Here is a 21,486-nt window from a genome sequence, read left to right as displayed (position 1 = left end):
GGACATAAGTATCTTCTTAAATCAATCATATCCATCGTTGATGTAATTGAAAGTTGAAACATTAAGGCAGTTTGGATTTTGGATCAGAATACTCAGTAATAAAAGAAACAATGTAGTCTGAATAATGATGGTAAACAACCATACACAAATCTATAATAAATTATGTTAACCATCCAAGGGGGTTATTGGAATGTGGACAGTAAGAGAAGGTGGTAACTGGCCTTGAGTATTTGGTCCCCAAACTAAGCATTATAAACACAAACCATGTAAGCAAGGTACTTTGTCCCTTTTCATGAAATTTACCACCAAACATAGAAAGCCCCTATAATTTTCCAAGGAGAATATAGCATGAGTTCTCAATCTTAGATTTTTAAAAAAAGAGAGTAAAGTCTATGGAAACGATGTTCCTTCTATTATATAGATTGGAATTCAATCACACATTTAAGGATTGTGAGGGAGTTGATTGTTCTTAATGTCTAGGGAGTGATCCTTATCAAACCCATATCTATCTAGATTTATTAAAATTGAGATAAGCTTGTGGTTTAATATTTCTTGATCTTCCCTAGGGTTTACTCTTGTTGTTTATTAAATTTAATGAGTTTTAATTGGGGTCTGATGGGTAAAGTGTGCTTCCCCCTTTACTTCAACTAGTATAGTGCACGTACGTTGCACGTGGAATATTATATGTTTAATTTTTTTTAAAGGTGAATAAATACTTAAAAAATAATTTCATTTACTTTAGTATAGTAAGTTATCACGGCATGAAATATTACGCACAAAGCCTCAACAAAAATATCAATCAGATTTTCCTTCTTTTTTTTAAGGTACAAAACTTTTAAAGTGAAAATAAAAGAGATTTTTTCTCTGTCGAAAATTTTACAAGTTGAGAATGTAACATTCCTCTACATTCTTATACCTTTTGGCTATGTTAATTACAAAATACATAAAGAGTGTGTCACGACACGTAATTTTGTATAAGGTAGAATCTTGGAAGATATTTATTAATCGAACACGATGTAATGCTTCAAACCAAAGACACAATTTTGGGTGTGTGTGGAGGGAGGGAGGGAGAGAGAGAGTTTTGGAACATTGAATAGAACACGATCGAGAATATCCTGAAGTAGCATTTGATACAAGTACTACATAAAACCCAAATGATTCTTAATACAAACAAAATAAGAAGTTTGACCAAAGCTCAAGTAAGAAAACTTAAATGATTAAAATCAAGTTAGTTAACCTATCAACAATACAATTTCAAGAAATGTAGCACCCAACAAAGGGATGTTATCAAGAATCAAGAAAAAGGAAAAGGGGAATATTTGTGCAGAGGAAAACATGACTAATGGGCAGAGCTTAAAGCATCCTACTTGGTTGTAGATTCTATAATAGTGTGGTGGGGCACTCACAAAAAAATGACTTGGAAGAAAGCGCAACACCAATGAGTCATCTAATCCTCGTTTTTCTTTAGGGGTGGTAACGGCCCTTCACTACTCACAACTTCTCTGCCCCCGTAACTTCAACCTCCTACAATAAGCATCTAATAATCTACTACTGCTTCTTTTCTTTCTTTCTTTTTTCCTTACGTTACATGAATTTCATCAAAACAACTATTTTCCCAAGAAAAATATGGCAAGTTCTATAAACTTGTCAAAAAAAAAAAGAAATCGGTTAGAAAAAATAAATAAATAAGAACCAAAATTAAAATAGACTATGGTGAGAAATACATCATACAATGTTTCAATAGCCCAAATCCAATTGGATTTGGATTGGTCGCACAACAAGTAGTCGGCACACAATATGGAGAAGGTACATAAAGAAAATTCTTAATGGGTGGTATGTTCTTTTGAAAAAGGAGTAATCAAGGTTCCGTTTATTATGACTCATGAGTTAGTGACGATGGGCTCTAGTCAAGAAACTAATCCACACAAGTCTAAGGTTTTTTACTAATAAAAATTAATCGCACAAGATAATACGAAAAATATTCTTGCATTAGTTCACAACTTTTTGTAGAACACTTTCCTTACAAACATATTAAGATTTTAAGCCTTACTAAGGGTATTTTGCTCAATTGGATTACCACATCAACAATCCAACACCACAACACTAAGTTTATAGAATCTTGTTCTCAAAACAACCTTGAAGCATTAGATCATGTTTTTAGATGCCAAGAGGTGTGCTCAATGACCCTTAGTAAGAATGAAATCCTTACTAACTTAGTTAGGCTTGTACGACTCCCAAGTTTATTTTTTTGTTGCTTAGTCCATGAGTTTGGTGTAGATCACAAATGTCTGGTTAAAATGTTTTCTCTTCTATTTGCATGTAAGTTCAGTCTCTTGCATGACAAACCATCTCTTTCTTTATATGAGATAGATTCATCTGAGGCCCAATTATCATTTATTTATATCTGATAGTTTCTACAATTATTATTTATTTTATATTTATTGTTCATAAGTTTTAAGGGTTAGTTCTTAATATATAACTCATCTATATATAGTAAAATATACAACATGGTTTACAATTTGTGGCATATGAAGATATGCCAGTTGGTTAACCAAGGGTTCTTTTTCAGGTAAAGCAGGAAGAACCGCTCCAATTTGCACAAGGTGGAACTTCTAGGTTGAAATTAAGTGATAATATTGCAAGGTGATTAAAAACCTCTGTTTCTAGAGTTCCTATGCATTTAGTCATAGGATTCCAATTATATACTTTTTTTATTTCACTCTCTTGAGTAGGCTATGAGAATACTGATGTTTTGCTTATGTTTGTTAGATCATTCCTTCCTAATTCATTGTTTTTCTAAGTGTAGAATTAATTAGAACATAAATCATATACAAAAGGATTGGGGGTTCAAGAAGACCAACATAAGTAGTACAAAAGGAACCAACTAAACTACTTACCAACCCAATATCTTTTATAATGATTTTCCATATAAGGTCCTGCTTTGTGTCATTGAAAAATCCCCCCAAAAAAATTTGTAGCTCTCTTCGTGCTTGGTTGCCCCTCTATAAACAAATTTTGTAGGTGCTTGGTTGTTTAAGTAGGGTGCAAATCAATGGAATTTTATATGCCCATGTGCATCCTATGTTAAGAAAATCCCTCTACATGAGCAGACTTTTGTGGTCTATAAACTCACCGCAAACAGTCTCAAAATCTTGAAGGCCAAACTTTCAACTGTTGCAAAGAATTATAAATTTGTTAATTTTATAATTTTTAGAAACTCGCAAATTAAACAACCAACTTTGTTCACAAAGACCATTCTAGGATCTTAGTACCATGAGTGCACTACTAAAACAGTCAATAAGATTTACATGTCATCCATGTGGTCTTCTAAACTTTATTATAGAATCGAATAAGAATTCTTTTATTTTTGAGATATGAAACCTTGAAATGAATAGTACATCTTGGTATTAGTGGTGGATTCTACTCCCAAACTGGTAGATTCATATTTTTATTTTTTTCACTTGTTTATTTTATTTATTTATTTAGTTTTTTGCTTTTGATTTCCTGCACCAATTTTGGCCCATGGACCACCAAAATAAAGGGCCACCCAAATATCAATTTGCGTGATACCCCTCTCTTTGGATCTTAACTTTTCCAAGTACATATAATGAATAAATTTTGGATCGAATATCTGAAAAGTTTTTGGTGATTTAACATATCCTCCCAGATCTAGTGAATATTGGATATACCTATGTTTCCAAACTGATGAAATGTCCCTTTCTCTAATCAATTATTGAAAAATGACCTACCCTTGTTTTTAAATTGATGCTAGAAAATTCAGTTCAAAACCAACCAATAGAAATCCCATGTGAGACATTTTGTTATGTAGATGGATCACTATCCTTAGTCACTACAATCATGTGATTTCTTTTCTGGAAGTTTATGTGTCCAGCTTTGAGTGTGTTAAAAAAAAGGCATAAGAAATAAATATATGAAAAAGAATCAATTAAAATAAAAACAAGGACAAATATGAAGACATACAAAACAGATTACTTGCATACGTTGATCCTTATTATTATTTCAGTTCATTTCAAACCATATCCAAGATAAGATAATGACGACCATGGGTGGGTACATTGTGACAACTATAAATCTCCAAAAATGAAAAAACACATTTGACTTGGTAGAAATCAGGAAAACACATTTCACCATGACTTTCATCATGAGTCAATTTTGCTTCCAACTTGTTGATTCTATAGTTTTGCTCGTGGTAACTTTGGTTGACTTGTCGTGGACTGGATTTACATCAATTATGGATTTTATGAAAGCCGTGAGTGGACTGCAGGAGGTAGATGAATTTTATAGGAGGTTGCAGAATGGAGAAAATGATTTTGGTGAATCGGATCAAGGGAAAGGGATCTAAACCTCCTAACAAAGAAGGCCTTTTTAATCTAGAACACTGTCTAGAATTCCAAACATTGGGATCACTTGAAAAGGCAGTTTCTGAGCCACTTCCATACAAGGTAAAGTTGAAGTGGAAAATCATACTGAATGGTTTAATGTATATAGTGGTTTTCAACTTTTCATCGTTCTTTTTTCCATCGTAATTGCAATACGTATTCATGCATGTGGTAAGTGCTATCCCTTTACTCTTTTTATTTTATTTTAAATATTTTGAAAATCTGAAATTTATGATTTCTTGAACAGAAAAGGTAAAAAAGAAACCTAGTGACATTATTGACCAGAAGAACGGTTATGGACCAACTTGAGGTAAAAATAGAGGACAATTTACCTCTTTGAATTGAATAGTGTCTTTAAAGAATTTAAAAGAATATTTTTAGGACATTTTGTTCAAATTGTATATATATATATTTTGATGCATGAGTGTGTTATAAAATTACACTCACTAAAATAATTTCCTTGCAGGTCCTTTTGGTCGGAGCCAGATGCAGCTATTTGATTGGAGACATGGTAGATAACATTTGGGTCTGGCTTCAAGTACAACAGTGCAGTGGAAGTTTTCCTGTCATTTCTGGCTGTATTTTGGTGATGGATGTCTGACTTGTTACTTGAAGGGCGAAATCTTTTTTTTTCTGTTGTATGTGTAGGGATTGGAAATTTGGGTTGGGATGTTGGCATGTATTAGGGATCATTGTGTTTTTCTTTTTGTTTCTCTTTAATTGAACTGATATGGGTTGGGATGTTAGCATGTATTAGGTTGTGAGGGGATATTGTTTGCATGTTAATTCAAGTTAGAATCAGATTAGATGAAGGTGGGTAATTTAACCAACTTCACGACTTTGATTGGGTTTTGGGGATTTGAATTTGTGACTATTTCCATTTGTCGCCTGTTAACTATTCAATATTATCTTGAAAATTTGATTATATCAGTGTTCCAGTTAAAGCTTAAAGGTGATGATGTGTGTGTTGAGTTTGTTTTAATTTCTAAGGTAAGAAAATTTTAATAAATTCTATGTTTCTTTCTTTCTTTTTTTTGGGTGAATCTTAGATGAAGTGTGATGTTCTACACTTATTCTTTGATGAGATCTTTAAGAATTCGGTTTATACTTGTCGTTGGTGAGGAGGAAGCAAACACTGGGCAGGTTTATGGTTGTTGTTGCTCAATCTGTTAACCACCACGTTGTATTGTCAATATCTTAAACAATATCCTTTTATGTTGTTTACTTGGTGTGTATGCATACTACGGTAGTTGATCAATCCAAATAGTTTGGAAAATGCATATACCACGGAGACACTAACAAGTGGCCCAAATTCAGGATTTGAAGTCAACTTAGAAAATTGTTCAATCTAAAAGATTATCACCAGTTGCTTGGTTCATTTCTGTGATCATTTCCCAAAACAATGTAACAATCTAAGATGATTGGTTCTTGTTCATGGATCTCTCTCAATTCTAAACCAAATCTACTTTGCAGTAGAGCTGAAGACACAAATCCCAAACACAAACATAACCCTTCAAATGTTCCAAGGACATGAACAAATCTGAAGAATGAAATATGAAAGGATTCAAGAATTCAAGCAAAAACAGTAGTAAAATGTAAAATAAAAGCTCTTATATATATGGCAAACCAGAAATAGTTACTTTTCTTTTGTTTTTTATTGTACTCTCATCTTATGTAAAGGTCACGCATAAACTTCTACAAATAGGGGTGAGCCTACCCCAAAAGGGGGATTGAGAAGTATAAAAAGAAGAGAAACTATGTTGAACTTGTACCTTAAAGATTCTAAAGAAAGATTTGTGGTTTTTTCAAAGATTCAACTCGTATCTGCTTGTCTCTTGATGACGATTCAATATATTATGAGATTTTTTTAAACATTTCGTTTACATTTTACAACTCATTTTTGCTTGAATCCTCAAGTCCTTTCATATTTCATCCTTCAGATTTGCTCGTGTCCTGCTTTTCTAGAAATGTGTCTAATTCATAGACATAAATTCTTGTAAACCCAAAGTCATGTATAACAACTACAACAATTTTCTTCTCAAAGAATGGGATGTACTCAAATGGTTCGAAATACAAGGAGATCATATTTTTGTGGTTAGAGAGAAAGACCATAAACAACTAGTGTCAATTGAGAATGTGAGCACCAACTCTTATGATTGTTGATATATTATTAATTGCAATATATGAAATTATTTTTGGCGTTCCTGCTCCCAATTTTGTAAACACATGATATGATTTTGTGTTATAAACTTTTGAGTCAACTTGTCAATTCAGTCAGGTCAAATTGAAAAATGCACCAGTCAGGTTCAAGTAATTGGTCTTGGTCAGTTTCATTTCAATCTTCTAATCAATTTTTAAGTACAATGTCTGTTTGGGTGAAAGTGTAAAAATTATTGAAAGAAATGAAAAATAACCTGAATAAAGAAGCAAAAAAAAAACTCATGAAAGTAATCCTATAGAACAACTTATGAAAGTCTATTTATTTAAATGAAAAAAAAAAAAAAAAGAGAATAAAATAAGATAGCCTTCCCCTCCCTATAATTTATATGTATTTACACCGCATCTGTACGGTGTTGCAATAAGACAAGGTTATCAGTGCACAACGAAACAAGGCTGTTACGATGAGGGCCTATGGTTTCCACACCCAAATCAGTTTCATAAACTATCCTATATGTACATAATTGTAAATGGAAACAATATATGCGCGTTGGGAAGAATAGTTTCAGTATAATCACACCATCTTGTATGTATAAAGGTTTAAAATAACCTGGGCCGTTACCAGGCAATTTATCAAGGGGGATTGTGTGCATTTTGACCCAAAGCTGCTGCTGCTGGTTTGCATAATCCTCCTCTAGGACCCATATCTCCATTGCCTTGACACTCGTGACATTATATACAGGTAAGCACAAGCCTAAATTCCCTTCCATCTCCATCAGGTGCATTACTAAATCTTTTGTTCCTTGGCACCTTCTTCCACAACATTCGTTGCATTGTCTTCCTCTACCATCAGGGGGAAGTGGAATCATACGAAAATCTTCTGTTTCTGTATTGAACGACACAATGGAATCTGAACAATCAGGGTAGACATCAAATACAGATCTATAAGCAACTTCGTCAACCACCCAATATAGAACACCATTTATGATTGTAGGGGGTCTCTTAGTAAGTGGAGGGTGAGAGAAGGTGCTAATCAGTCTCGAGCATTTGGTCCCCAAACTAAGTATTATGAACCCAAAGCATGCTTGCTGCTTATACATATAAAGAATTCTATATTCCCTCGTCATTGAGTGCAAGAAAAGACCACATACAACATCATCTGGACTTGGTGATTTCACAGCTACTTGTTCTGACGTGATAGGATTACAGATAAAGAAAATGTTCTCCTTGAAAAAATTGCGGAACATAAGCAAACCGTTGTAGGAACCGAAATGGGTTGCATAGAACGATCTACTTATGCCCGCTAATCTTAAAGTGAATTTCATTCTTGTTTCCTCAATCTTCTGAGCCCCCCAATGATGATCAATGAAATGATTTTCTATTTTAAGCTCAAGCTTATCAAGCGTAAATTGTCCGGTTATTGATTTCCAATAAGAAGAATGAATGACAAGGCCTGGATTTGATCGACTGAGGTGCATTTCTACAAAAGATGGAGTCGATGTTAAGGCACGAAGTGATCTGCACACACGTTGACATTGGAAGACGCACTCAGCAGGGACTCTGCTAAAGATGTCAATGATGACATCATCGGGGAGAAGTGTTGTATGTTTTTCATTTTTTCGACAACACTTCCCAACTGTTGCATTTTTTTCTTTTTCTTGATAGGCAGGAACAGTTGTATTGTTTTCTTTTTCTTGATAGGCAGGACCTCTTCTATTTTGTGTAAAAAGTCCAAGAATCTGACCCCAGAGAATAGGAACCCACGTAATGCAAGGGGCAATTACACTCATGATACCTGCGATAAAATAACGAAGTGATAAATAAAGAAAAGAGCAAGACATCGAATACGATGGATAAATAAAGTATTAATAAATACCTGATTACACAAACTCCAATAACATATAAAAGATAAATAGATGCATAAAAGAGATAATAAGGTTTTCAACCCCAAATTTCTTTGGATAATATTTTGATGATGATCAAGAATAGATAGTGAACACATATCATGGACATAAGTATCTTCTTAAATCAATCATATCCATCGTTGATGTAATTGAAAGTTGAAACATTAAGGCAGTTTGGACTTTGGATCAGAATACTCAGTAATAAAAGAAACAATGTAGTCTGAATAATGACGGTAAACAACCATACACAAATCTATAATAAATTACGTTAACCATCCAAGGGGGTCTATTGGAATGTGGACAGTGAGAGAAGGTGGTAACCGGCCTTGAGTATTTGGTCCCCAAACTAAGCATTATAAACACAAACCATGGAAGCAAGGTACTTTGTCCCTTTTCATGAAATTTACCACCAAACATAGAAAGCCCCTATAATTTTCCAAGGAGAATATAGCATGAGTTCTCAATCTTAGATTTTTTTTAAAAAGAGTAAAGTCTATGGAAACGATGTTCCTTCTATTATATAGATTGGAATTCAAGAATCACACATTTAAGGGTTGTGAGGGAGTTGATTGTTCTTAATGTCTAGGGAGTGATCCTTATCAAACCCATATCTATCTAGATTTATTAAAATTGAGATAAGCTTGTGGTTTAATATTTCTTGATCTTCCCTAGGGTTTAATCTTGTTGTTTATTAAATTTAATGAGTTTTAATCAGGGTCTGAAGGTTAAAGTGTGTTTCCCCCTTTACTTCAACTAGTATAGTGCACGTGCGTTGCACGTGGAATATTATATGTTTAATTTTTTTTAAAGGTGAATAAATACTTAAAAAATAATTTCATTTACTTTACTGTAGTAAGTTATCACGGCATGAAATATTACGCGCAAAGCCTCACCAAAAATATCAATCAGATTTTCCTTCTTTTTTTGAAGGTACAAAACTTTTAAAGTGAAAATAAAAGAGATTTTTTCTCTGTCGAAGATTTTACAAGTTGAGAATGTAATATTCCTCTGCATTCTTATACCTTTTGCCTATGTTAATTACAAAATACATAAAGAGTGTGTCACGACACGTAATTTTACATAAGGTTGAATCTTGGAAGATATTTATTAATCGAACACGAAGTAATGCTTCAAACCAAAGACACAATTTTGTGTGTGTGGAGGGAGGGAGGGAGGGAGAGAAAGAGAGAGAGAGAGTTTTGGAACATTGAATAGAACACGATCAAGAATATCCTGAAGCAGCATTTGATACAAGTACTACATAAAACCCAAATGATTCTTAATACAAACAAAATAAGAAGTTTGAACAAAGCTCAAGTAAAAAAACTTAAATGATTAAAATCAAGTTAGTTAACCTATCAACAATACAATTTAAAGCAATGTTGCGCCCAACAAAGGGATGTTATCAAGAATCAAGAAAAAGGAATAGGGGAATTTTTGTGCAGAGGAAAACATGACTAATGGGCAGAGCTTAAAGCATCCTACTTGGTTGTAGATTCTATGATAGTGTGGTGGGGCACTCGCAAAAAAATGACTTGGAAGAAAGGGCAACACCAATGAGTCATCTAATCCTCGTTTTTCTTTAGGGGTGGTAACGGCCCTTCACTACTCACAACCTCTCTGCCCCCGTAACTTCAACCTCCTACAATAAGCATCTAATAATCTACTACTGCTTCTTTTCTTTCTTTCTTTTTCCTTACGCTACATGAATTTCATCAAAACAACTATTTTCCCAAGAAAAATATGGCAAGTTCTAAAAACTTGTTACTTATCAAAAAAAAAAAAAAGTTCTATAAACTTGTCTAAAAAAAGAAATCGGTTAGAAAAAAATAAATAAATAAGAACCAAAATTAAAATAGACTATGGTGAGAAAAACATCATACAATGTTTCAATAGCCCAAGTCCAATTGGATTTGGATTGGTCGCACAACAAGTAGTCGGCACACAATATGGAGAAGGTACATAAAGAAAATTCTTAATGGGTGGCATGTTCTTTTGAAAAAGGAGTAATCAAGGTTACGTTTATTATGACTCATGAGTTAGTGACGATGGGCTCTAGTCAAGAAACTAATCCACACAAGACTAAGGTTTTTTACTAATAAAAATTAATCGCACAAGATAATATGAAAAATATCCTTGCATTAGTTCACAACTTTTTGTAAAACACTTTCCTTACTAACATATTAAGATTTTAAGCCTTACTAAGGGTATTTTGCTCAATTGGATTACCACATCAACAATCCAACACCACAACACTAAGTTTATAGAATTTTGTTCTCTAACAACCTTGAAGCATTAGATCATGTTTTTAGATGCCAAGAGGTGTGCTCAATGATAATGATCCTTAGTAAGAACGAAATCCTTACTAACTTAGTAAGGCTTGTCAGACTCCCAAGTTTATTTTTTTGTTGCTTAGTCCATGAGTTTGGTGTAGATCACAAATGTCTGGTTAACATGTTTTCACTTCTATTTGCATGTAACTTCAGTCTCTTGCATGACATACCATCTCTTTCTTTATATGAGATAGATTCATCTGAGGCCCAATTATCATTTATTTATATTTGATAGTTTCTACAATTATTAAAGGTTAGTTCTCAATATATTACTCATCTATATATAGTAAAATATACAATATGGTTTACAATTTGTGGCATATGAAGATAAGCTAGTTGGTTAACCAAGGGTTCTTTTTCAGGTAAAGCAGGAAGAACTGCTCCAATTTGCACAAGGTGGAATTTCTAGGTTGAAATTAAATGATAATATTGCAAGGTGATTAAAACCCTCTGTTTCTAGATTTCCTATGCATTTAGTCATACAATTCCAATTATATACTTTTTTTTTATTTTCCATGTAAATATCTCACCTTGAGTGTCCCACTAAGCATATTTGTCTGAACATCTTCACTCTCTTGAGTAGGCTATCAGAATACTGATGTTTTGCTTATGTTTGTTACATCATTTCTTCCTAATTCATTGTTTTTCTAAGTGTAGAATTAATTAGAACATAAATCATATACAAAAGGATTAGGGGTTCAAGAAGACCAACATAAGTAGTACAAAAAGAACCAACTAAACTACTTACCAACCCAATAGCTTTTATAATGATTTTCCATATAAGGTCCTGCTTTGGGTCATTGAAAAATCCCCCCCAAAAAAAAATTGTAGCTCTCTTGGTGCTTGGTTGCCCCTCTACAAAACAACAAATTTTGTAGGTGCTTGGTTGCCTAAGTAGGGTGCAAATCAATGGAATTTTATATGCCCTTGTGCATCCTATGTTAAGAAAATCCCTCTACATGAGCAGACTTTTGTGGTCTATAAACTCACCGCAAACAGTCTCAAAATCTTGAAGGCCAAACTTTCAACTGTTGCAAAGAATTATAAATTTATTAATTTTATAATTTTTAGAAACTCACAAATTAAACAACCAACTTTGTTCACAAAGACCATTCTAGGATCTTAGTACCATGAGTGCACTACTGAAACAGTCAATAAGATTTACATGTCATCCATGTGGTCTTTTAATCTTTATTATAGAATCGAATAAGAATTCTTTTATTTTTGAGATATGAAACCTTGAAATGAATAGTACATCTTGGTATTAGTGGTGGATTCTACTCCCAAACTGGTAGATTCATATTTTTATTTTTTTCACTTGTTTATTTTTTTTATTTTTTTATTTTTTTATTTTTTTGCTTTTGATTTCCTGCACCAATTTTGGCCCATGGACCACCAAATAAAGGGCCACCCAAATATCAATTTGCGTGATACCCATCTCTTTGGATCTTAACTTTTCCAAGTACATATAATGAATAAATTTTGGATCCAATATCTGAAATTTTTTTGGCGATTTAACATATCCTCCCAGATCTAGTGAATATTGGATATACCTATGTTTCCAAACTGATGAAATGTCCCTTTCTCTAATCAATTATTGAAAAATGACCTACCCTTGTTTTTAAATTGATGCTAGCAAATTCAGTTCAAAACCAACCAATAGAAATCCCATGTGAGACATTTTGTTATGTAGATGGATCACTATCCTTAGTCACTACAATCATGTGATTTCTTTTCTGGAAGTTTATGTGTCCAGCTTTGAGTGTGTTAAACAAAGGCATAAGAAATAAATAAATGAAAAAGAATCAAATACAATAAAAACAAGGACAAATATGATGACATACAAAACAGATTACTTGCATAGGTTGATCATTATTATTTCAGTTCATTTCAAACCATATCCAAGATAAGATAATGATGACCATGGGGGTGGGTACATTGTGACAACTATAAATCTCCAAAAATGAAAAAACACATTTGATTTGGTAGAAATCAGGAAAATATAAAAGAAAAATAAGGGAAACACTTAGTCACTCGATCTATGTTTGCCTAGAATCTTGGAATAAAAATCCTAAGTACATAAACAAAAAATAAAATAAAATAAAATTCGGAGAGAAAATAAGTAAGAGAACAGTAATAGACCGATGAAACACTCTAGATTTGTAAGAAAATGATCCAAAATCCCAGAAGAGCAGATCAAGAAAAAAAAAACCTTTAATGGAAGAAGTTGAGACCAAATACCTTAGATAATTGTTCTTTATGAAAAAATGAGAGGTTGTTTTTGGATAAATACAAGACCCACTCATTTTACCCTTGTTATTCATTTATAGGAAGGACAAAGAAATCAAAATGGATCAAGGATAAAAAACAATTCCAACATTAGCTTGCAATCAAGCAACAAGGATAAAAATTTGAAAGAGAATATTTCTCTGATGAATCAGATTGAAGCTTCAAATAAATTAATATTTTAAGAACCTTGGGATTAGACCCATAGTTTGCAAGGCAACCTTAAGGTCTTGGGTTCAAGTCCAGCTTACCAAATATCCTATAACCCAAATAAGAAAGAAAAATGAGTTTTCTTTTTAACTTTACCTCAAAGCACTCTAAAGCTCAAGAGAGAAATAAAAAGCCAAAGTGAGGGAGCCCGTTTCAAAGATGAACCTTGGCTAAATACTTTAGGAGTACAATTAATGGCCATAAGCTGCAGTGTCACCACCAGCTAATTTCCGTTCTGTTCACCATTCGTTATCTACATATTACATCATCTAGAATCTAAAAACAATTTCCTAGAGCTTCCAGTCTTTAGATGCACAAATTCTCCTAATTTGTTCTTTTTTATGTAGAATTTACAACAAGGAAGCATGGTGTCTACAAATTTATTGGATATACAGATTTTCGAAATGGGTCTTTGTGTGATCGCCAGTAGAAGAGAGACGAATTTCATAATCATCAATTCTCCACAGGTTAAAATTGGTTTTACTAATCTTTTAAATCCCAAATTTTGGGAAATCAAGAAAAAAAAAGTTTTTAAGTTACAAGCTCTCCACAAAACCTTTCAAAAATTAAATAAACACATCAAGCAGTGAATTATACCTAGTAGAATTTGGAATTTCTCAAAGAAGATGGTATTGGAGGTTTCTTCCACGTTGACTGTTGCCCTCCATTGGAAGTCCTTCCCAAATTTTCAGATCTCTCAAACCTAATTGATCAAACTTTTCATAATAGTGGATAGCAAACAATGTTGGGGGGAAAAACATTCGCTTAAACACAAATATAAAATTAGATAAAATTGGATTTTTGCACACCGATTCCTCCACATACATTGAAATGCCTAAGTATCTTATAAAAAAATTAACAAATTTTCTAAGATAGTTATAGCCTCGGAAGAAGAAAACCCAAGCCTAAATTTCTTCCAATCAATGAAACCCTAAAATCAGAGATTTATGCATAATCGTGATGATAAAACAACAAAAATTGCAACTTCTTTCACCAATGGATACCAACTTGGAAGAGATTAAAAACAAAGAAAGCTTGGAATTGAAGAAAACATATTCAAATTTGAAACTCACAAATATTAAACAAAGCAACTGGCAAACAAACGAGAATCGGTCAATGCAAAAATGTCAAATTTGAAATTTCTCAGTGATCTCTTGAATATCTGAAAACCCTAGAAACAGAGGAAAGAAAAAAGAGTTAGAGAACAAACCATTACCAACTTGCGTAAGATTTTCCAAATTTATTTCTCATGACCACTTAACTTATAATCAAAATAAAACTATATGAGCACTTAGAAGTAAACAGAAGGAAATTCCTAAATAATCAAAGATTATTAGTTTCGCAGAAATTGAGCAAGCCCTAGTTGAGTTGAGCATACATATAATATATACCTCGAGAAAGTTGGACTCACTAGAGTTTAATCAAAAACCCTTTCTTCTCTGATTCTCTCCCTCTGTCACGCACGCACGCACGCACGCACAAAGAAGACTGTCTGTTGGATCAGAATCTATGTTTGCTACAATATATATTTTTAAAGAGAGAGACTTCTCAATACGAAGACTTTTGCCAACTTACCAATTATAGTATTTGATTAGAATTAGAAATTGGAAAATTCTTGAACTGACGTGGCAATGTATAGAGAACAGTTGATTTTCTATGGACTGTCAGGTCAGTCCAGTGTTGAACGCAGAGTGTATAGCACGACTCATCATTGCCTAACGGAGACCATGATTTTTTTCTTTCTTCATTCCCAGTATATTAATTTCTTCTAAGACCTTACGTGATAAACGGACTATCCTACATGTAATACTCAATTGACTCATTTGACGTGACAAGTTTGAGAATGGCATATCTATACTCATCAGATTCACAACTGCACTTTCATGTAAAAAGTGTCTTGAGGAGTATAAATCTACGCTTTCCGACCATGTCACATCAAAAGAGTCGATTGAGTATGACATGTGGGGTGATAAGATTAAAAATAACTTGTGATCTGCACTTCTCAAGATACACAATTGTACTTCCCCACAAAAATGTATCTCAAGAAAATCGTGTATCCCTAAAAGTATAGATCTATGATTCCCAAACTTGTCACGTCAAGAGAGTTAATTGTCAATGTCACGTGGGATAGTCAAATTACCACGACTCTTTTTGAATCGAGATGATTTAACTATCCCATGTGGCATACTCAATCGACTCTCTTGACGTGATAAGTTTGAGAGTTGTAGATTTGTACTCCTTGAGATGCACAATTGCGCTTCTTCAATAAAAAAAAGTGTATTCCAAAGGGAACTGTGTATCTTAAGGAGTACAAATCTACAGTTTCGAAACTTGTCATATCAGGAGAGTCGATTGAGTATGCCATGTGGGCTAGTCAATTGAATTGTGATAATTTGACTACCCCACATGGCATACTTAATGGATTCCCCTAATGTGACAAGTTCGAGAATTATAGATTACTTTCTTCCTTATAGAGGTACATTTGAGAGTTCTTAAAACCTATAATATTGTGCTTGTAAATGAGGTTTTTCCATTGAATCATGGGAGAAAAATCGGTCAACTCCTTAAGAAAGAGAAAGAGATGATTATTTCCTTTTAGGACAACGAGCACACCACATGCCTCGGTTTGCATCATCAAAAATAAATAATTGTTTGGAATTGCTATTACAGGTTCTGTTAGTATTGTTGCTGCACAGTTTAGTTGCTGATTTTAGATTTACACGCTGAACACAAATTAGTTGCTGCCACAAATTCTATTCTGCTAGTTGCTATATACAGATCAACTACAATTGGAGTTATCTTTGTGCTATTTGTTGTGGATCTTCATTCCAGGTCATTCTGTACATTTTCTCATTGGTTAATTGATTTAGTTTAATGTTGATTAACTCAAATTAATTATTTATAGAGTTGTAATAGTCTGACTCCCCCATCACAGAACCGTAAATCATTTGCCTTGAGAAACACAAGAAAAAGATTTACAGTTCTACGTATCCCAAGGCAAATGCTTTATGGTTCTATGATGGGGGCTTATGTTAAAGGAGGCATCAGAAAATCATTATTCTTTTTTATATAACACGTAGAACATCAAGTGGTAAAAGAGTTCTATTTCTTATAAACTTGTAGGTGCACTCATAATCATAACTAGTTTGCAAAGAAAAAGAGAAAAGAAATGATCCAATGGAGGTAATCCCCATCCCCTTTCTCATCGAATGAACAACAAGAAAGTCTTATATTTTTTGGGGTGGATTACTATTTCGTGAGCTGAAAATGAGTTAGTTACGATTCCAACTTCTTGTTCATTTTAATTACTAAAACGTGAACAATCACATTTTCATGAAAAAAATAAATTTCAGAAGTGTACTAAGAGGAAAATCAAGAAGTGTACTTAGTGTGTTTACCTCTACGAGTGAAACTGGTTGTGTTTACCCTGATGACATGCCCATATGAATCAAACCATGGCCCTAGCCCATCTGAATTCCCTACTACAAATTTCTACATGTCAATATGAACATGAAATGATTAGAAACAACAGGTTAAAAAACCAACTGAACACTACAACATCTAACATAATGAAATCAAAAGTATTAATAATGACTGATGAAGCATGCATGGAAATTTTATTTTCTATTAAAAAATCCTCACTAACAAACGGATGTTTGAGCAGATATTGGTGAACAAAACTATTGTGGATATAAAAATGGTAAAATAAGTTGTTTGATGTCAACGTTATATGAATATATATATATTCATATATGCCAAAAAGATTTAAGTGAAGGTCTACTAAGGGCATGTTTAGTAACACCTCTGAAGTCTAGAGTTTGAAGTCTGTTTTCTAAAATCTAAAATCTTATTCTGGAAAAGTTGTTTGTTTATCATTTTTAAAAGCTTCTGGTTACAAATAGAATTTTAAAATATAATGAACATTTTGACAATAATATATTTTTGTAATTCTAATAGATTGTTAATCGAAAAACATAACATATTATGCATAATGAAACCATCCACAAATTTAATTTTGATTTCTAACACATCAAACACTTCAAAAGTATTGTTTTTAATTTGAATTCATACATGAGAAATTATATTCCAAAAAGGTAATACTCAAACAATAAATAATCATTCATTTTCTAGTTGAAAAATATAGGGTTTTAGGTTCGTATAAAAATATAAGATTTTCGAACACGAAACGAGAGAAAGGGGGGAGACTTTGACAACACAGTTATAGATGAAGGAGAAGTAGAAAAGAAATAAGAGGTAGAAAAGTTAAAAATAAGGGTTTTAAGATTCGTATAAAAAATGATAAGTGATAAAAATCAGAGTTTTGATGAGGGTATTTTAAGAATAAAAAAAATTAGATTTCAGAAGTTTTATCCAGCATCCCTCTATCGCTTGTTTAAAACTTATGAATTTTGGTTCTGAAATCTGAAATATGAACCAAAACAAACGGAAATAAAACTTCTAAAGTCTGAATTTTATAGGTGGACCACCTCCATTCAAACTTCAGAAGTGTTACCAAACACACACTAAGATATGCCTTATTTCACTAAGGAAAATTTTATTGACATACTAAGAAATTCTAAGGACCCTCACATTTTTAGGGTTACCTCTTATAATAATAATAAAAACAATTGTTGTGGGCACTCCATGTCAAAGGGCGCTCTTCTGATCCTCCAACTATACCGATGAGAAAGGAAAAAAATGTCATATTTCTTTCTTTTCAAAAGTGGAGAGACGAGGAGGGAAGAGAAAAAAAAGAAATTTCACGTTTCAAGTTTGCTCTCATGAATTTCAAAATTTTCAAAGATAATTAATATTGGTAGGCCAGCTATCGCTACTTACACCCCAAGTAATCAAACATATTTAATCTGATTTGAGAAACCCTAGAAGTGTAGAACGAAGGAGTCGAACTCAAGTGGGAGACGACCTAAGGTATCCTCTCTCTCTCTTTTTTGGTTTTCTTCAAGAAACCTTCTTCAATTATACACACATTCCTCTTCTTCAACTCCACACATCTTTCTTAGATTTTTTGTGAATATGATCTCTATCATAACCCTATAAATCAAAACATTGTCAACTTGGATTGTGAAATAAGGATTGTCACCTGATCCCCAACTCATATATATATATATATATATATGGGTTGTTAACTTGGATTGTCAGATAAGGATTGTCACTGGATCCCTTCAGTTGCATTTTTGTGGTTGGACAAATGTCCCGTCAAACTTACACCACACTTTTTTGTCTTTCTTTTTTACTTTTTCTAACTTTATTATATCTCTTATTTAACCGATTTTATTGTTTTTTCCTCTTAAGTTCAAGAAATTTTAATGACAATAGTGGGGCCCACTTTTATAGGACCCACTTTATTTCATTTACTCTTCACTTTTAATTTTACTATATTTTCTCTTTTACCCATTTTAACCTACTTTATTATTTTTCATCTTTTACCTCTTTAACTTCAAAATTCTTTAATAATATCCTTTCAACTTCATTTTTTTTTCACTTTTACCCCTTAACCCTCCTATTAAGATATAATTTTGTGGGACCTACTTTATTTTCTTTACATTTCACCACTATAACTTTTCTAAATTTTTTATTTTACCCTTTTAACCTTAAAAAATTTCAATAATAGCTCTATTATTTTATTTTTTAAGCGTTTACCCCCTTAACCTAAGAGAAAATGACTGTGCCTATGGAATAGTCAAAGTTTAGTATATATATATAGGGGGCGATTCATGGGACAATATTTGTGACAAAATCTATGCTAATGATTTTTTGTAAACCACTTTTGATGGGGTTAGAAGTTTCAGGATGGGTTGATTTTTTGTGAGATCATCCTAACAAAAAATTAGCCCATTCCAAGACTTCTAACCCTAATTTATAAGTTGAAAAATTGTGTACAATCAATTTTTTGTAAACCACTTTTCATGGGATTAAGAGGATTCGGAATGAGCTGATTTTTGGTGAAGGGATCATCCTCACAAAAAATCAGCCCATTCTGAAACTTGTAACCCATATAAGAGAAAACATTTTCATAGATTTTATCACAATTATTCTCCTATTAACCCTCACCATGTATATATATATATATGGGTCAGGTTCAAGGGACATATGAGAAAACATATGTAAAAACAATGTAACATTAATAAATTTTCAAAATATAGGTTAGAAGTTTCGGATTGAGCTGATTTTTTGTGAGGATGATCTCTATGATGGGAAGATTATCCGAAAAAAAAATCAGTCCAATCTGAAACTTCTAACCCCATTAAAAGTGATTTAGAAAGTGGACCGTCGATTTTTTACTAATTTTTGTCAATAACTTGTAAATCACTTTTGATGGATTTAGAAGTTTCTGATTGAGCTGATTTTTTGTGAGGATGATCTTCTCATGGTCACAAAAAATCAGCTCAATCCAAAACCTCTAACCCATATTTTGAAAAACCATTGTTTTTACATATGTTTTTTCATATGGCCCTTGAAATGCCTGTATCCCATTAACCCTTTCAATCTTGAGGCTTTATCTTGCACCTGGATTGTACACACATTGCACCCATGAGAGACCTGATAACATGACTCACTTGCGAGATAAGCTACAAAATTTCTTTTTAAGTCTACATGACCACCTAGCTTTAGCAATCCAAAGAAGCGTGGTCTTATATTCTCGAACCCCCACCTGTGAAAATGTAGCGCAAGAAACTAATTTGTAGCAAGAAAAGGAAAATAAATAGAAATTGTTTCCGTGCACTTAAATTTAGAATAATATAATGTATCAAGCCGAGAATATTGTCAATGAAGGTGTTCCAACAAAATCAGTCATTAGATCCAATCAGTGAGCAACATGTTTTACTATGAAGCAGTGGCTTCCCTATTAATACCTAAACAACGATGCAACCTATAACTCCAAATATCCATTTGAGCATAAATAATCTTACTTTGAGAACTTCCCATAGTTTACTTTGTAACTGAGCTGATTCTCATGGTATTGGTTTTTGTCATCGAGGTATGGATATTAATCCAACTCCTTCCTAAAAGGCCTTCTGAAATCATTTTTTATTGACTGCCATAAACTCACTCAACCTCCTCATTTCATTTCCCATCACCCCCACTATCTTAGTTCTGCCAGCTCAAATCACCTTTCTCCACAGATGTTTACTCCTTTTTGACTTCACCACAACTTCAAGAAAGCTACTCCAGCCATGATTTTTCCTCCTAACTAAGATCCATTAATTGTTGCACTTTGGGAGTTCTCTCTATCATGGAAAATAACAAGAAAAAGCATTTACATATTATTTGATATTGTGCTTTGCTTTATTAAAAAGAAGTAAAATTATCAGATTCGATTATTGTGTAGTACATATCAACTATCACACTTATTGTGGACATTATACATTAATTCATCAATTGCAAGATTCTAGGGAATACATCACGCTTGCAAAAAGATGGAAGAATCTAATTGAGGCAGAGGAAATAGAATGGCTGATTTTTTCATACCTACAACTCCGATTTAGAATATAGATGGGTACATGTGGTGTTACCATTAGATTTTGTTTTATGTACTTCTGGTTGATTATTAATGATGCTCATACATGCAATTTTCTTTTATGTACTTCTGATTCTGATTGATATCAATGTTTGTAAATCTAATTTGAACAGAAAAATGAAATAGAATCAGTGGTCCCAAAACTCAACTAAATATTGGATCACTTGTTGCAAATTGTATCTTTCCAAGGCTATCATTTGTTTTTATTATTTTGCAAATTAACTTGGATTTAATCATATAAGCTCCTTACTGCATAAATGCTAATAGCCTTATCTTGTCGTTTCAGCTGGGTGCTCATGTGAGTAGCATGGCTTACTATGTGACAAATATATCTGAAACTCATATGAAAGGAATGAAGTTTCTGCAGTCTTCCGATGCTGCAACAGAGACTTTCAAGCAAAGAATAACGTTCTTTCTTGGATTCTTCACCATGACTTTCACCATGAGTCAATTTTGCTTCCAACTTGTTGATTCTATAGTTTTGCTCGTGGTAACTTTGGTTGACTTGTCATGGACTGGATCTACATCAATTATGGATTTTATGAAAGTCGCGAGTGGACTGCAGGAGGTAGATGAATTTTATAGGAGGTTGCAGAATGGAGAAAAAGATTTGGTGAATCGGACCAAGGGAATGTTGAGGAAAATATAGAGTACTT

At 33.0% G+C, this 21,486-nt stretch overlaps 1 protein-coding gene across 7 annotated transcripts in view; it reads right to left on the bottom strand.

The window, feature by feature from the left end:
- Window positions 1-21,486, bottom strand: part of LOC147392476 (uncharacterized) — a 31,731-nt gene that overhangs the window by 1,734 nt on the left and 8,511 nt on the right. For 2 of the 7 annotated variants that reach the window (XM_086457447.1, XM_086457448.1), the window contains exon 3: window positions 7,180-8,352. In XM_086457447.1, the coding sequence (XP_086313573.1) occupies window positions 7,180-8,347 (1,168 nt within the window). In that variant the 5' untranslated portion in view covers window positions 8,348-8,352. The other 5 variants (XM_086457446.1, XM_086457452.1, XM_086457449.1 and 2 more) reach the window with 5 other exon arrangements.

Source organism: Akebia trifoliata, chromosome 11 (assembly GCF_017979445.1).
Source record: "Akebia trifoliata isolate Shusen 1 chromosome 11, ASM1797944v1, whole genome shotgun sequence".
Lineage (NCBI taxonomy): Eukaryota > Viridiplantae > Streptophyta > Magnoliopsida > Ranunculales > Lardizabalaceae > Akebia > Akebia trifoliata.
This window is presented reverse-complemented; position numbering and strand designations above follow the sequence as displayed.